At 43.2% G+C, this 16,872-nt stretch overlaps 2 protein-coding genes across 2 annotated transcripts; both read right to left on the bottom strand.

Annotated features, from left to right (window-relative positions):
• Window positions 1-719: 719 nt before the first annotated feature.
• On the bottom strand, window positions 720-16,669 carry LOC307074721 (origin recognition complex subunit 4-like). Its single transcript, XM_079734994.1, has 16 exons — window positions 16,572-16,669; window positions 15,322-16,466; window positions 14,053-14,106; window positions 8,522-8,590; window positions 8,061-8,137; window positions 7,385-7,475; window positions 7,069-7,144; window positions 6,457-6,542; window positions 5,904-5,952; window positions 5,239-5,390; window positions 4,019-4,195; window positions 3,541-3,627; window positions 2,894-3,002; window positions 2,259-2,354; window positions 1,826-1,893; window positions 720-1,492 (listed from the first exon to the last, which is right to left on the bottom strand). The coding sequence occupies exons 2-16, from the start codon at window positions 16,462-16,464 to the stop codon at window positions 1,301-1,303; spliced, it is 2,526 nt and encodes an 841-aa protein (XP_079591120.1). The 5' UTR covers window positions 16,465-16,466; window positions 16,572-16,669; the 3' UTR covers window positions 720-1,300.
• LOC307074720 (zinc finger protein RFP-like) lies at window positions 11,774-12,832 on the bottom strand. Its single transcript, XM_079734993.1, has one exon. It carries the CDS (start codon window positions 12,714-12,716, stop codon window positions 11,844-11,846), a length of 873 nt encoding a protein of 290 aa, XP_079591119.1. The 5' UTR covers window positions 12,717-12,832; the 3' UTR covers window positions 11,774-11,843.
• Window positions 16,670-16,872: the final 203 nt, after the last annotated feature.

The raw sequence follows: 16,872 nt of genomic DNA, 5'->3' as shown, positions 1-16,872 counted from the left end.
CGACGTCAGGGCTTTCACACGCTGACTTTGGGCACATTCATGCACCGTGTATGCTATTTCAAATGCCTTGATGTGTGTTCTCCTTGTGGTGATATAGTGGCGGTTTGAGACTGTATTTAGGATTAATAAATATATTTGAATACATCGTAGAGATAGAAGCGCTAATTATAGGCGTGCGCGCGCGTGTGGATGTGCGTTCGTGCGCGTGCGTGCTAGCATGCGTGTGTCTATGAGTGTGTGGAAATGATAGGCAGATGCACCGCGTATAAACAACCATATCAGCCATATCGTTTGCAAGTTGTTTCAAAAGAGCACGCCGACCTCAAAAATCCAGTGACAACGACAATTAAGAACGTTTAGCAAACGGAAATTAAACATTTAAATGTTTAACAAACCAGTCCGCGGATTGAATGGGGAATATACACTTCTGGCTTTGTGGGATCATATTAAAGTTTGTGTCGTTTCCAGTTTTAGTGCTCCCCCTGGTTGTCAGAGTTGGTCTTAGAAACACACGCGCAAGCTCAGAGAAATAAAGCCCCCCGACTTTATATGATGGAACCCACCAGTCCAGTAACTAAAGACACTTGCAGCACTAGAATGAGCTTTATTTATGAGAGGACATCGGTTTGGACACACATTCAACATTCCTTGTTGTTGGACAGGTTTTGGCCTTTATTCAACTTAATAAAACCCTTAATGTCAGATGAACTCTGGACAGAAATTACAAGTAGGCCTATAAGATAAGCCAATGGTGTCACTGTATGAGAAATTAGTTCACAAATGAGTTGCTCAAACGTAGCATTGCTGCGTTTGAGCAAATCTAGGTTGAAATACATTGATCCGATTCTCCTCCCTTGGAGGAAGAGGAGGAGGGAGGAGGAATGAAACAGTATCATTACAATCTAACTCCTATCAAGTCACCCATTACATGGCGATATTCTGGGATACTCACACAGTGTACATAGACACAAGCTCTTTTATGCATTTATTTGGAAAAGTAGTAACAAAAAACATTTTTTTTCTGCTAAACACTTACAACCCACAATGTATTCCATGGACCGGTGTCACAACAACCCCACAGAAGACCTACTCTGAAGGCGTACCATCCAACACCCTGATCAGTTACTAATCTCACCAGCTTCACTCGTGGTCTTCCTTGGTATAAACCTTCTGCGTGCTGGTACAATTGTCTCAGCCGGCCCAGTGATTAGCTGAGGTGACACACCGTCACACAAAGAGCCAAACCGTCTCCAGAACAAACTCTCCTAGGAAGGCCTAGGTGCAGTACCCTCCTCCGGTCCTAGCCGAAGGCGGAGGCGGCCCACTGCTTGACGTCGGTAGGGCACTGGGGGTACTTCTGCAGCGCCTCCATGATCTGGCTGTGGTCCAGCATGAGCCTCACCAGCTGGTACTCCCGCTGGGCCCGCCCTGCCGCCACCGCTGCCGCGTCCACCGGACGCACCACCTCCAGCTGCTGCAGGTGCTCGAAGGCCTGGGGCAGGGGTCAGAGAGAGCTACTGGTTGGGGGATTGAACCGGAACCCTTTTTGGAACGCATGTTTCATACAGATGCATTTATTCTACGCATTTGTTCAACGAATTGGCAATTTTTTACGCTTTCACCTGCGAGAGGAAATGCAGTAGTAGTGAATCGATGGCGTCAAACTATATTATTATTTTCTAATATTTATTTCCAATAGCACTCTTTCGATTCTCAAAATAGGACACAGTGTCCTACAAATATGTGATTACAATCAATCAGAAATATGTTGGGAAAATAAAAGTATTATGGGCAAAATATGTGAAAGGTTTTATCAAGCACTGACCTTCATGACTACAGGCAGCTCAAAGTTGTAGAGTGAATTAGACTTCCTCTGCAGAAACCTCTTAAACTCTGAGGAGAGAAAACAAACGTCAACCGCCCGTCTGAGTCAGCCGTTTGTATCGGACACGACTCAATCCCAATGCAGAGAAAGAGGCAGAGGCAGAGGCACACACACACACACACACCACCTGAATATTGCAGTTTGTCTTCTGGTGAGTACAGAACGACTTCACTCTGCTGTTTCTTCAACTTCCGCGAGGCAGTCGACCGTTACATTTATTTATTTAATTTATTCATTCATGAATAAATCATGGTCAACTAATGGTCAACTTAATTAACCTACATGAATAAGAACAGACTCACCTATGAATCAATTATAGTATAATAATTATCAAGGCTCCAGGACGTGGTCCTGTTGATGTGGTGCTGCGTACCGTTGTAGACCATCTGGAGGTTGAAGGGTTCCCCGTCATAGATGTCATTCAGGTGCTTCATGGCGATGACCAGACACAGCTCCAGGATGGAGAGGCCTGGAGACAGACGACCCAGAAGGCCGTACATCAGTCGTTAAAAAAAATGAAAATATATCTGAAACATATTATTTTCTACATGTTTAGCCATTAGCTAAGCATTCATTTAAATGTGCCGTGCTTTTAATGATTTCACTCCCTAAGGAAGGCCCTTGATGTTGCTACCAGGTTCTGAGGCCCTGGGCCTACTCAGAAGTAGACTTATTGATGGGAATAAACCAACTAAGTGGCATATACTTTTGGCAACGCTTATTGTAGAAATAACTATTAATTAATCCCTCAAATAAGAATAAACTCTTTTTTTTTTTTTGGACTCAAAAGATTCAAAATCCTTTTTTCATATCTACCCCGCCCAGGCAGTATGCTTTATATTGAACACTTTTATAACCCATACAGACACAGAGAAACAATATCAAGGCAAACAATGCATTTGCCTTGTTGATCTGATATTCGATCAAAGCCGTCTGGGAGCATGCATTTCTTGACACCTTTCTATCCATGTGTGTGTTACGATCCTGTCGCCAGGTGTTATTGGTTACCGTGGAGAACGTTGGTCATAGCGTCGGCAGAGAGCAGCCTACTAGCGTCCAGGAGGTCAGCCGGCTTGATGGTGGGGTTGTTCACACTCACGCGACACAGGCTCGCCATCTAGAGGCCGAGTGGAGTAGTGAGCAAAAATAGAATAGAATAAATATATAGGTGTGTGTGTGTGTGTCTGTGTGTGTTAAAAGTAGAAATTTGTTTGTTCATTATTCTGTGTTGATATTATTTATGTTAACTGTTATGTAATGATTTTGAAACACAAAAAAGTTTTTTCTTCCATGCCGAGAATTGAGAGACGGAGAGAGGAAAGAGATAGACAGCTAGATAGCAAAAGAGAAATAGAAAGAGACAGAGACAAAGAAATGACAGACAGACAGACAAGCACAGCTTAAAGGGGCAGTTCACCTATTAACACAGTGGAAAGTTGATTTTGTAGTCAAAATTTCACTAATAATGCACCTATTATAAACAATAAGGTAATAACAGATTATATCAGAAAGTTGTAATTCGTTTAAAAACTCTTTCCCAATAACCCAGCGGGAGCCTGAATGTGTTAAATCCCTGAACTTCCCCTTTAAGACCATTTGCATCCTTCAATTGAACACCACTTTCTGGATTTCAGATGAAAGCGCTGTGTTCGTACCAGGAGCCGATTCAGGGAGCGGAAGTCCTTGGTAGAGTTGAAGTGTCTCAGTAGAACCTCCTCCACGGACTTGTCCTCACACAAAGCCTACAATCCAAAGAAGACCTTTGAGTGAGTAAAGATGTACTCACTTAACAATTCTGCTTTTACTGAAGAACAACTAAAGTAACTCCAAATGGCAGGACTTTTACGTCATTACAAAAACTAAACCGTGCCCATCTGTCTGTTTCAACAGCTCCAACAGGTTCAAGAATCTCTCGCTAAGTGACTTTTAAACTTGATTTTTACATTTTTTATATTTTCTGCGTGCATGTCACAAATATATTTCGGAATTCTTTGAGTTCCTTCAGCTTCTCTTCCCCCCTGTTTTAAACCTCCTCACAAAACCCTTACAACTCTACAATCTATCCTTTGGCTCAAATCGTCTTGGCTCCGCGACGGAAACTGTCAGCGCTGTATGAAGAAGCGGGCAGGGGACCTTTAGGCTGGCGTTCCAGTCGTAGCAGAAGGTGGTGTCGGGGAAGGTGGTGTCAGGCAGGTGGAGCTGGGCCTGCACTGCCTGCAGGTACTGGCTGAAGCTCAGGCTGGGGAGCAGGTGGATCTGCCGGTGGGAGAAGCGAGATTTCACCCTCTTCTCCAGCAGCTCTAGCACATCCTTGAGGCCACGGAGGGAAAGGACACTGATAAATTACTGAATGAATGGAAGATTGTGTTTCTGTCGAAGACTTAAGGCTTACTTATGGTTGGACATCGACGCACCAATGACCACGCAGTTGCGTTGACGCAGTCATGAACCTGTTTTGGTTCTGTGTCCGGTTTCAGTGAGCGGACCAATCACAGCCCTTGCTGCTGTATCGCCTTGACGCAAGGTTAAAACTTTTGGGAGGCGGACTCAGGCCCTTGCGGTGGACGCAGGTAGGGTCCGCAAGGATGTAATGGGTCCATAAACCCCTTGGCATTGCGTTGACGTCCAACCATAACCAAGCCTTTACGTTTAGGCCATTTAGCAGACGCTTTTATCGAAAGACTTACAGTAACTACATGTCAGAAGTAACAGAAACAATATATAAGTGACAGACTTGTAATGAGTTGGAAGATTATTCAAAATGTGATGTAGGTAGGACTTTTAAGAGCTTTTGTTTGAGTGTAATTTGTTACATTTGGCCGTTGGCCACCAGTCAACTATTAGTGAGTGAAATGCTGTGAGGATGGCTGTTCCAGTTGAGTGCCCCTGCCTCTGTATGAGACTATCAAATTTTAGACCGCTCCCGGCCTATTTATGATTAATCCCCGATTATTAGGGGAATCCATCTTGCCTGTCAATCACAGCTGTATTAGACGGTTGCATTTTATGATTATCACAAATATTACTTATTCAAACAAACATGTTTCCCCTATCGATATCTTCCAAGTTGTAGCTTCTGCTACAACTTTTCTGCTGACTGTCTCCTAGCCCTTAGGTATTTCTCTGACATTTGGTAACAACTGCCAAGTCAAACATGTTTTCAGTAATTTTTAACTAATGTTTCAGCCACTGATTGATATTTCGTTAGAATGCTCGCTTACATCTCATCGACTGCGACAGACAACTGTTCAACTAAATCATGACAGTATATTTTGCTGTCGTCCTACCTGTCAAATCCACACGCACACACACACTCACACCATGCATCCTCCTCCTCCACAATAAGAGCATACCAGTCTGCAGGTGAGCCCCACCACAGCCACGGGGGTCTGGGCGGACTGGGAGACGTCCAGCAGGTTGTAGAGCAGTGTCTGGTTCTTGTGGTGGGCGAACAGGTCGAACTCGTCCAGGATGAACAGCACCGGACGGCTGCTGCTGCGGTCCCCTGATGTGAGGAGGTGGAGACGGGATTAACGGTGGTATGGTTACAGCAGGAAACCAACAACAGAAAGAGAATCTCCTTCAGCCAATTCCCCTCTGTCCCAGTCTAAAAGGGGGGGAATAGCTGTTGTAGGTTTGAAGTGTATTGAAGGAAAATAAGTTCGTTTTGGCCTACAGGTTTTATTGCAAACACCATTATTGTAGCTCTTACCAGGGCCGCTGCTGGCCGTTTCGGTGCCCTACGCGAGCGGGGGGGGGGGGGGGGGGGGGGGGGGGAGCCTCTTTTTATATATTAGGTAAAAACATATAATTGCCGAAATTGAGTGATAGGTTATGCAATTAAGAAAAAACAACGGTGGGCCTCCTCATAACTAATTTATATATTTTTTTAATTCAATAATGTAATAATTATTTTTAATAATTATTAAAAATGTAGTGACCCTCTCACTAAATATGTCATTGTGTTCCTGTGTGCCAAAAATTTCTGTTGTCACAATTATGTCACAAAAAAACATACCTTTCTTAAGGGCCTCTAGTAGAAACGCCAAATTTTCTGCAAAGCTGCCCTGAAATCAAACAGGAGAGAGAGCAACAAAGATTTTTTGGTAGAGAAATTCTGACTTCTGACCAATCAGGGCATCTCTTCTGTGAAGAGAAGACACTTATATCTAAACTACAGTACCGTAGAGGAGCAGTAAGAACTGCCACTAACTTAGATGAATTTTAAAGACAGAAAAGTCAAAAAGGTACCGCCAAACGATGTCTAATTGTGCCGCGCACATCAGTATTGCTGAGCAGAGAAAGACAATCAGGAACTTGACTTTGTAGAGAATTCTCCTGATTGTTAGCTAAAAAGCAAGTCCTGATTGGTTATAATTCGGCCGGTGGGTTTAAATATTTTTGACAGGCTACTACACAGTTATAAAGCACTCATTGACTTAGTATTTTTTGTAGAACATTGGTGGCACAGATAGCTGCTGGAATTGGACGAGTATTTGAATAATTTTTACTTGACTTGAACGTTGCCTACTGCTGCTTTGAGAGTGCTTAACATGCACTGTGGTACCTACAAACACTTGGTCCCCAACTACGTTCTCCAGGCTCAACTGTCTCGTGATTTCCTTCAGTGCTATTTTGTCGTCTGTCTGCAAGAGACCTGCAAGGAAAGCAGGCTTTTAACGCTCAGGATTCAAAGAAATAAAACAAAACACAACAGAAGAGGTGCCAAATAACAGCATGGGTCCCAATAGAAAGTTACATAAAGAAGGCAGAAAAATACAGTGATGCATAATTTAAATTACACAAGCCTCTAGTTTTTTAGAAGCATCATTTTATTTTAAAAAAAAAGTATGATAGTATGATAGCAGTATGATAAAGTATAATAAATAGATTTGCTGAAAATGTAAAGAATATTAAATAAAAAAAAAGGGGCATGTTTGTGTTGACAAAGTTTGGATTGGGACCTCTGAGGAGGATTGTTTTCTCAACATGATCATGATCATCACATTATACACAATACTGATTGTATATCATCAACAGTGAGGAATCCAACGAGGGTCAGTGAGATAATAAGGAGGATCCAATGCCAATCAGAGGATACTCTGTGGGGGAGGGTTCAGGGCCCCCTTGCCTGTATGCCTTGGCTACGGCCCTGCTCATCAGAAGTATGGAGGACTGCCTACCGTTGAGGTGAACCTGCAGTAGGGTCTTATCGACGTCCTCCTCAGCCAGAAGCTCGGCCAGCACACATCGGAGCAGCTACACAGGACAGGGATACATCAGAGCGTGAAGACAATGTGTCAAAACCGCCATCTTGGCTGCTGGCAAGGCTCTAACAGATTGACTGACTAGTGCATTTGGAGACATGGAGCACAATTAGCTTATTTTAAATGTGGTCTTTTTCCCTGGCAGTTTGGTAAGATCTATTGGCCAAGCCATTGCTTTGGGCCACTGGATGTGAAGCTGTAATGTAACATAGGTTAACTGTCGTTTCCTTACCAGGGTCTTCCCTGTTCCCCTTGGGCCAATGATGAGCACAGAGTTGCTCTCTCCATGCACAGCTGTTCGCTTCAGCAGCTCCAATAGGTGCCTGCAATGAAACAGGTGGTTAAGGCTACATTACACACCACGCAATTCTGTCAATAAGGACTTTACCTTGGTCAAAAGGAGCTATATGCAACACACTTACTCGTCCTTAAGAGACTAAGGAAAAATGCCGAAGTCGAAATACTGGCTTCTCCGACAACAATGCTACAGCCAGTATGTTCACCTTTGAAACATCCGATTGGGGGCGTAAGGTTTGTTCTTGCTTTGGTCTGTGTGGTATGTTTCACTATTTCCCCTCTCCCTTAAAGGGGAATTATTATACCAGTAGGTGTGAGTGTGGTTAGCAGTTACAAGTTTTACCATTGTGAAAATCTGCCTCTTCTGACATCATAGGTGGGCATGGCCACTTAGATGTGTGGCTGATAGATGAGCAACGTTTGCTACGGTCCACTGGGTAGGCTGGTGGAATCATTTATCCAGTGTAGATCTAGGTGGACACGACCACTTTTGATGTCAAAAGAGGCAGATTTTCAAAACGGCTTGTAACGGCTAATCACACTCACACCTGGTGGTATAATATGCTACCTTTAAGAGGGTAGTATTCGTTACCCATATAAATCCTCCCTACTTGTGTTGGGAATCGACTCCCTCTGGCCTCTGTGGCAGCGGCTGGTGGCAGAGTCGTTCTCTTAGCAGAGTCTGCACCTGTACATGGATGAACAGTAGAACAGCATTAATACAGTCATATTACCCAACACTTAATCCTCTTAAACTAAGATTGTAGAATGATGCACTTAAATGTTACAAGTGTTCATTCTTCACACTCAGCATGAGCAGCCATTGCGGTTGATAAGAGTCAACATTTGAATCAAATAAATATAACATGAAAAGTAGTAGCCTACCTCTCTAAGAAATTACCAAAATGTGCGTGCAAGGTTTTCATGAATAATCTATAAGGCTATGGACATGTTGATCATGCTTTTAGTGCATCAAATCTTATATGAAGCACACGTAAAACAACCACATAGATGCATAGAGATGGAGCAGTAAACAAACATAACAAAATGTTATAAAATTAGAAATCCAAACCTGAGAAATGCATTCTCCTATTGGCATTGGAGAATCTTTGAGTTTCTGTTTACTCATGTTGACAGTAACCTAGACAGGGCATGTGTCACATAGAATGATTAGTGAAGCAAAGAAGATAACTAATGTACCAGCAATATACCAAATGTAGTACCAACATACCTAATGTTCCACCAATAGACCTAATGTACCTTCAATATACCTAATGTAGTACCAATAGATCTATTGTACCACCAATAGACCTAATGTAGTACGAATAGATCTATTGTACCACCAATAGATCTATTGAACCAGCAATAGGCCTAATGTAAAACCAATCGATCTATTGTACCACCAATAAACCTAATCTAACACCAATATACCTAATGTACCACCAATAGATCTATTGCACCACCAATATACCTAATGTACCAGTCCAGCAATAGGCCTAATGTGACACCAATAGATCTATTGTACCACCAATAAACCTAATCTAACACCAATATACATAATGTACCCACCCACCAATAGACCTAATGTAATACCAATGTATCTATTGTACCACCAACATATATCTCATGTAGTGTACCACCAATATATCTATTGTACCACCAATAAACCTAATGTAACACCAATAGACCCTTCTTACGGGGTCATCGGCGGAGGATAAACTCAGCTGTCACTCATGTGCTTGTGAGAAGTGTCCTGACAGGCTATGTTAACGTAAAGCGCGCTGTGATATTTTGTCTCGGAAGCGGTTGAAAGCCGAGTGTCAGTGTGTGCACCCAGGGCCGTAGCACCAAATTCTGGGCCCTGTACACAAGAGGTACTGATGCCCCCCCCCCCCCCCCCCCCCCCCCGAATTCCCCCTACCAGCCTCCTGCGCAGTAATCAGTAAAGTAACTAAATTACTTTTTTAAGGAGTAACTAGTAATCAGTAATCAGATTACTTTTTCAAGGTAACTGTGGCAACACTGCCCACTGCTGAGCCATTAGGCCAAGTCGTTTTTTATGATGGATTATTCTGACCTCAATCGTTGGTTTTCTGTTTGTTTATATAATATATTTAATTTGTGTAATTACTGTCATAGATTGTAAAGACTGGCAAGTGGTCACTGATATCATTAATCAATAATCCACTTCTTGTGTTGTTTTGTATGCATTCACCCCCCTATTCTCAACCATGGCCGAGGTAACGGACTGCTGCAGAGCGAAGTCAAATCGCCGGCAGAACGGGCTGGGGGTACCCAGTCTAATACCGTAGCCTACCCCAAATATAACTGCAATTCATATTAATCGCATCGTTTGCTGCGTTACAAATGTTATCTATGCTGACTTAGGGTGCGGGTTGTTCAATATCAATAACCTTGAGTTCATAAGGGCTAGTTAGTAGCTATATAATCTCCTAGACTCTAACCACATGAACCAGCTGAGTCATGTGACTCGGGTAGGGCAGACGAATCAGACCAACAACTTCACTATCCAGAGACAACACAGATCACCAGCTCAGAGAAAACACGGATGGATTTCAGCACAGCAGTCCGCAAAGACAACTGCACCAAAGAGGTTCCCAGTACTAAACGCCACTGTGTATTGTCGCAGAATAACACAAGACCAACGAAAGTTAGACTCGAAACGTCAACTACTTAGAATTGTATGTCCAAAACTTGTTACGGTCCGTAGAGGCGGACCCAAACGCAGACAGAGACAATGGAATTTAAATGAATGAAAAAGGGTTTATTGTAGGGGTAAGGGGGGGGATGCAATGGAAAGGCGATGGTGGAGGGCGGAGCTGAGCTGAGTAGGACAGTGGACGAGGGAGATGAGCAGGCAGGTTAACAGGCAGGTAGAAAAAGGTCGCAGGAGAAATCAACCTGAGTGACCAAGTCAAGGAGCCTGTGCTATGGAGCTAACCAAGGTGGTTGAAACAACAATCGGTATACTGCAGAGCTGATGAGATGGTGCTGGATAGCAGGTGTGTCGCTTGGAGCAGGTGAATGGGACTGATGACATTCAGGGAGCCGTGGGTAAACAAGGGAGAGGGAAAGCATGAGGAACACAAGGAATGACCGGAGGCACGGTTGTAGCCTTGACATATGGAGACTTATTGGCATCACACACTTTGTAGTTGTTTTGGTTTAATGCATGCTGCTAGTGTTTTAATGTCTGGTGACTGGTGACGTTTTCTGACTAACTCTTCATTCAATCATGTCTGTGTGTCTCCTCCAGCTGATGCAGGGATTTCTTCAAGGTCCCTGTGTATGACGGAGGACATACACAGGGACCGTCATACACAGAACTTTGTAATACAGGTTCTGCAGAAGTTGTGTCCACATGGTGTAGAAACTGGACTCATTATCAAAAATAAGCCCCTTCAGGACAGGCAAGACACCTCCGCTGCACGTCGGTGTCCTGTTCACCCTGTCGGGCATATTTTCCCGATAATGACCGGCGTTCTATACATTATCTCTTACGTAATGTGTAGGTATGGCAATAATTAACACAATCCGGTGAGCTAGAAAGGAGAGCAGAGATAAGAGACAGGAGGAAGAGAAGAGAGAGGATGGAGAGAGGAGAAAATAAGATGAGAGGATGGAGAGGAGAGGCAAATCATACTCACACATGGGGAGAATCTTTACATGTAGGCACTGGGAGCTTTGTGTGAGGTGGAACACATGTTTGGTTGTTGTATGGTGGAGATTAAAAGTTATTGACTGGCTCAAACGTGCAGCTATTCGGTGCTTTGAATCATTCCTTGAATCCCATCATCAATCCCTAGGGTTTTTAGGCTGCAAAGTTATTTTTGTTTTACCCCACTGATAATATACCTAATCTACTGAATATACATTGTACTGAGATTGTACCAATTCCAAAGAAAATTAACCTTTTCCACTGAATACATATTGTACTGAGAATGTAACTATTCCACAGAAAATTAACCTACCCCACTGAATACATATTGTACTGAGAAAGTATATGTCCCCATTTAATTTTTATTAAAATCAGAACATTTTACAAACAATGTATTGTGCTGTCAAACGTGATTCAAAATAATGAACAAATATAAGTATTTGGTTAAATAATGATCGATTGTGTAAGCAAAATTAATAATTCACATTATCCCTATTTTAAACCTTTAAATATATAAAAAGCCTTAAGGAAAAAAGACATTGAACATTATAGTGTAGTTTTACCAGCAAAAATTGGTCTTATTATTTATAGTACAAAGTATTAATGGCTTATTGTGTTTATCCTTGTTAAATGACAGCTCTCAGATGGTATTCTTATTCAGGAAACAAAATTAGTTGTTTGGATTGTTTGGTAATTTTATCATCAAACAAAAGTCCTAGTCTGTCTGATTGACAGGTGAGATGATCAATGGGGCAGAGTTTTTACCTTCATAATCATAGAGACCTGGGTAGAGGAATGGATAGAGAGGCTCTCTAAATGTGCAGCCAGTAGCAGAGTAGATATGAACCCTGGCTTCCACATCATAGAAGGAGACCAGACCCTCATCATAATCAACAAACACCCCCACCTTCTGGAGCTCAGCTCTCAGAGGGAGACGGACAGCAGGGATATCAGTAAATACAAACCCATCCTTGTTGAAGTAAAGAGTCCAGTAACCTGTCTCAGGGGTCAATATGATCGCACCTATCCTTTCAATGGACTCTCTGGCCACTCCTAAAGACCTTGCAGTCTTGTCTTTAACCTGGACCTCAAAGTAAAATCTTGAGGGAAAGATTTTCCTCGAGAGAACACATGGATAATGAGTAAATCTCTTAGGGTTGTCTGGGAGTTTCTGCCTTACACCTCCATCATGTACTTGTTTCCCATCCTCAGACAGGATGAGCCAGGGACTAGCTGTATCAGGATCCAGAGTCACATCTACTTCGTAATGCTGGACCCTCTTGAGTTCAGCATAATGCAGCTTCTTCATCTCCATGCTCAGTGTCTCCTCCAGCTGATGCAGGGATCTCCTCAAGGTCCCTACGTATGACGGAGGACGGACCTTCACCGTTGTCCAGTCCCTGGTGTGTGGAGGATCCTTGAGGGATCTGAAGGCCTGGAGGAAGTGGAGGTGGTCTTTAGTGTGTGAGAGTGGCTTCACCTCTGAGCTTCTATTGGTCAGATCTTCTATTTCCTGTTCCAGCTCTTTGATGAGGTCTTCAGGTTGTTTCTCTGTGGATTCCAGTTTCTCTTTAACCGTTGAAGTCATCTCGGCACTTTTCAACGCAGCATATCAGAGCGGTGAGGACCTGCCCACCATCAGCTATTTCTCTGTCTGCATCTTTCTTGCTCAATTCTACTGTGCCTTTGATCTCCTTAATCTTTAGTTTTCTCTCCTGGATCATCTGCGGGACATCAGCCTCTATCTTCCCCAGCTGGGCCGTCTTCACTTCATATTCCTCCTTTAGAGGTACAACAGGATGTGACCTGTGGTTACCCTCTGTGCAGGACTGACAAACACACACCTGGTCAGTCTTGCAGAAGAGCTCCAGTAGTTGATTGTGTTTCTTACACATCCTGTCTTCCAGACGGTCCATAGGCTCGACCAGCCGATGTTTCTTCAGGCCTGTGACTCTCTGATGTGGCTCCAGGTGGGTTTGGCAGTAAGAGACAAAACACACTAGGCAGGACTTCATGGCCCTCAGCTGGGTCCCAGTACAGACGTCACAGGGAACTTCTTCTGATTCAACACAAGGCTGCTCTTTTACTCGTACAGACGTTTTAAACTGAGCAGTCATCTCTGATATAAAGGTATTGACCCGTAAATCAGGTCTAGTTTGGAAAAGCTTGTTGCAAATTGGACATTTGTATTGGACTTTTTCATCCCAGAACTTTGTAATACAGGTTCTGCAGAAGTTGTGTCCACATGGTGTAGAAACTGGGCTGCTGAACACATCCAGACAGATCGGACATGAAAAGTTATCTTCAGCCCAGGAGATATTGGCAGAGGCCATTCCTAGACACAGACAGCAAGGTTTATGTATTGGTGATTGTACTTCCTTTATTTTTCTAATTCCATAACGGGAAGATGGGTTTGGAAATCTCTTTTAGTTGTTCTGTATTGCTCACCTAGTTGTTGTTTCTGTCTGTCTTACAATTTGTTCCAAAATGCGTTTTATTTTTCTCCTGAAAGAGAGAACTGCTTTCCCGTCAAGTGACATTGGTTTCTCTTTTTCTTAGGTTTTGTTTCCTCAACATGACGTCCTCTCCTCTCCTCCGTTAACCCCCGGCTCCTCCCTTAACCCCTGGCTCCTCTCCTAACCCCTGGCTCCTCCCTTAACCCCTGGCTCCTCTCCTAACCCCTGGCTCCTCCCTTAACCCCTGGCTCCTCTCCTAACTCCTGGCTCCTCCCTTAACCCCTGGCTCCTCTCCTAACTCCTGGCCTCGCCTCCACGGACAAGCAGTTCCCTGACGTTTCAGCTTTCAAAACTCTAACTTTTGGGTGTGTTCTCCGCTTCTCTGTGGAGTTAAAGGAGAGCCAGAAAAAAAAAACGAGAGACATTGTGCTGATTTAGTGTTGATGTGCGACTGTACCTGGGACTAACCTGCTGTGATTGATCCGGGATTCCTGGACTTCCCGAATACCTTTTATCCAGCACCTATCCGATATTCAAAACATAGTATAGAGATAAAAGCACTATTTATAGCCGTGCACCCGGGTGTGTGTGTGTGTGTGTGTGTGTGCGTGCGTGCGTGTGAGTGTTTGCATGTGCTCCTTCATGTAAACTTAGACGAGGAGTGGATAGAGAGGCTCACTAAAGGTGAAGCCAGTAGCAGAGGTTAAATCTGATTTAATCTTCAAAAGACAGAAAACAGAGAGCCGGTGCCAAACGAGAGACAACAACATGTAACAAACATAATGTACCTTTTCTCCTGAAAAGATCTATTCACCTGAAAATGTACAGATTCCATTTCTCGCAATCTTTAGTGAAAACAGATTTAATAGATTTAATTGGGTTTATTATTATCATTATTATTATTATTATTGTTATTATTTATTCATGATTCCAAAATATATCAACTATACAACTTATAGTTATGTTATTTTAATAAAATCTGTATCCTCTAAAGTTGTTCCACGTAACTGAAAAATATTACAGAAAAAAGATGGAGAAAACACACATTGAACAATATAATGGGATATAATAATTTACAATAGCTATAAGCCTATTTATAATAGTCATAGTTATTTCCATCCTTGTTAAATGACAACACTAAAACATTAATGCAGTTCTCTCAGATCTAAAATGGCAGATTATTCAGGAAATATCATATCATCATGTTGTGGTTGTCATGTTGTGGTTGTTTGTTGTGGTTTATCAATCAGTGTCTTAGTCTGTTTGATTGACGGGTGAGATGATCAAGGGGACAGAGATTCTAAAACCAAAGTAAAGGGACCATGGGCTGAGGAGTGGATAGAGAGGCTCACTAAAGTTGGAGCCAGTAGCAGAGTAGATATGAACCCTGGCTTCTACATCATAGAAGGAGACCAGACCCTCATCATAATCAACAAACACCCCCACCTTTTCTAACTTAGATCTAAGAGGGAGACGGACAGCAGGGTCATCATGAAATACAAACTCATCCTTGTTGAATGATATCATCCAGCAGCCATTCTTAGGGGTGAATGGGATGTTTGCTTTTCTGTTGATGGACTCTCTGGCCACTCCTAAACGCCATGAAGTCCTATTTTTAACCTGGACCTCAAAGTAAAATCTCCCTGAGGAGAAGCTCTGCCTCGAAAGAACAAGTAGATACACTGTAAATTTCTTCGAGTTGTTTGGGAGAGTCTTAATTACACTTTGAAAATGTACCTGTTTACCATCCTCAGACACGATGAGAAAGCGATGAGCTGTATCAGGATCCAGAGTCACATCTACTTCATACTGCTGTACCCTCTTGAGTTCAGCATCACTAAGCTTCTTCATCTCCATGCTCAGTGTCTCCTCCAGCTGATCCAGGGATCTACTCAAGGTCTTTATGCATGACGGAGGACGAACCTCCACCGTCGTCCAGTCCCTGGTGGGTGGAGGATCCTTCAGGGATCTGAAGGCCTGGAGGAAGTGGAGTTGGTCTTTAGTGTGTGACAGCAGCTTCACCTCTGAGCTTCTATAGGTCAGATCCTCGATTTCCTGCTCCAGCTCTTTGATGAGGTCGTCAGCTTGTTCCTCTGTGGATTTCAGTTTCTCTTTAACCGTTTTGTTGAAATCATCCTGCCACTTTTCAATGCAGCGCATCAGACCAGTGAGAGCCTGCAAGCCATCGGCAATCTCTTTGTCTGCGTCTTTCTTGCTCAATTCTACTGTGTCTTTTATCTCCTTAATCTTTAGTTTTCTCTCCTGGATCATCTGCTGAACTTCAACCTCTATGTTTACCAGATCAGCCATCTTCACTTCATATTCTTCCTTTATAGGAACAACAGGATGGGACCTGTGATCACCCTCTGTGCAGAACTGACACACACACACCTGTTCAGTCTTGCAGAAGAGCTCCAGAAGTCGTTCATGTTTCTTACACATCCTTTCTTCCAGACGGTCCATAGGCTCGACCAGCTGATGTTTCTTCAGGCCTCTGACTGTCTGATGTGGCTCCAGGTGAGTGTGACAGTATGAGATAAAACACACTAGGCAGGACTTCACGGCCTTCAGCTGGGTCCCAGTACAGACGTCACAGGGAACTTCTCCTGGTTCAACACAAGGCTGCTCTTTTACTCTTACAAACGTTTTAAACTGAGCAGCCATCTCTGATATGAAGGTATTTACCCGTACATCAGGTCTGGTGTGGAAAAGCTCGTTGCAAACAGGACATCTGTACTGGACTTGTTCATCCCAGAACTTTGTAATACAGGTTTTGCAGAAGTTGTGTCCACATGGTGTGGTAACTGGACTGCTGAACACATCCAGACAGATGGGACATGAAAAGTTCTCTTCAGACCAGGAGGTATTGCCAGAGGCCATTCCTAGACACAGACAAGGTTTACGCATTGAGCAAATCCATTCTTTTTCTTATTACGTAACGGGAAGAGAGGTTTGAAGTTCTCTCAAAGTTGTGCTGTATTACTCACCTTGTTGTCGTTTCTGTCTGTCAGACTATTTGTTCTTAAATGCGTTTTATTTTCCTTCTGAAAGAGAGGTGCTTAGGTTTCGTTTCCGCAAGATGACGTCCTCCCCTCTCCTCCCTAACCCCCGACGTCAGGGCTTTCACACGCTGACTTTGGGCACATTCATGCACCGTGTATGCTATTTCAAATGCCTTGATGTGTGTTCTCCTTGTGGTGATATAGTGGCGGTTTGAGACTGTATTTAGGATTAATAAATATATTTGAATACATCGTAGAGATAGAAGCGCTAATTATAGGCGTGCGC

This window comes from Pollachius pollachius, assembly GCF_949987615.1.
Source record: "Pollachius pollachius genome assembly, chromosome: 4".
Classification (NCBI taxonomy): Eukaryota; Metazoa; Chordata; class Actinopteri; order Gadiformes; family Gadidae; genus Pollachius; species Pollachius pollachius.
This window is presented reverse-complemented; position numbering and strand designations above follow the sequence as displayed.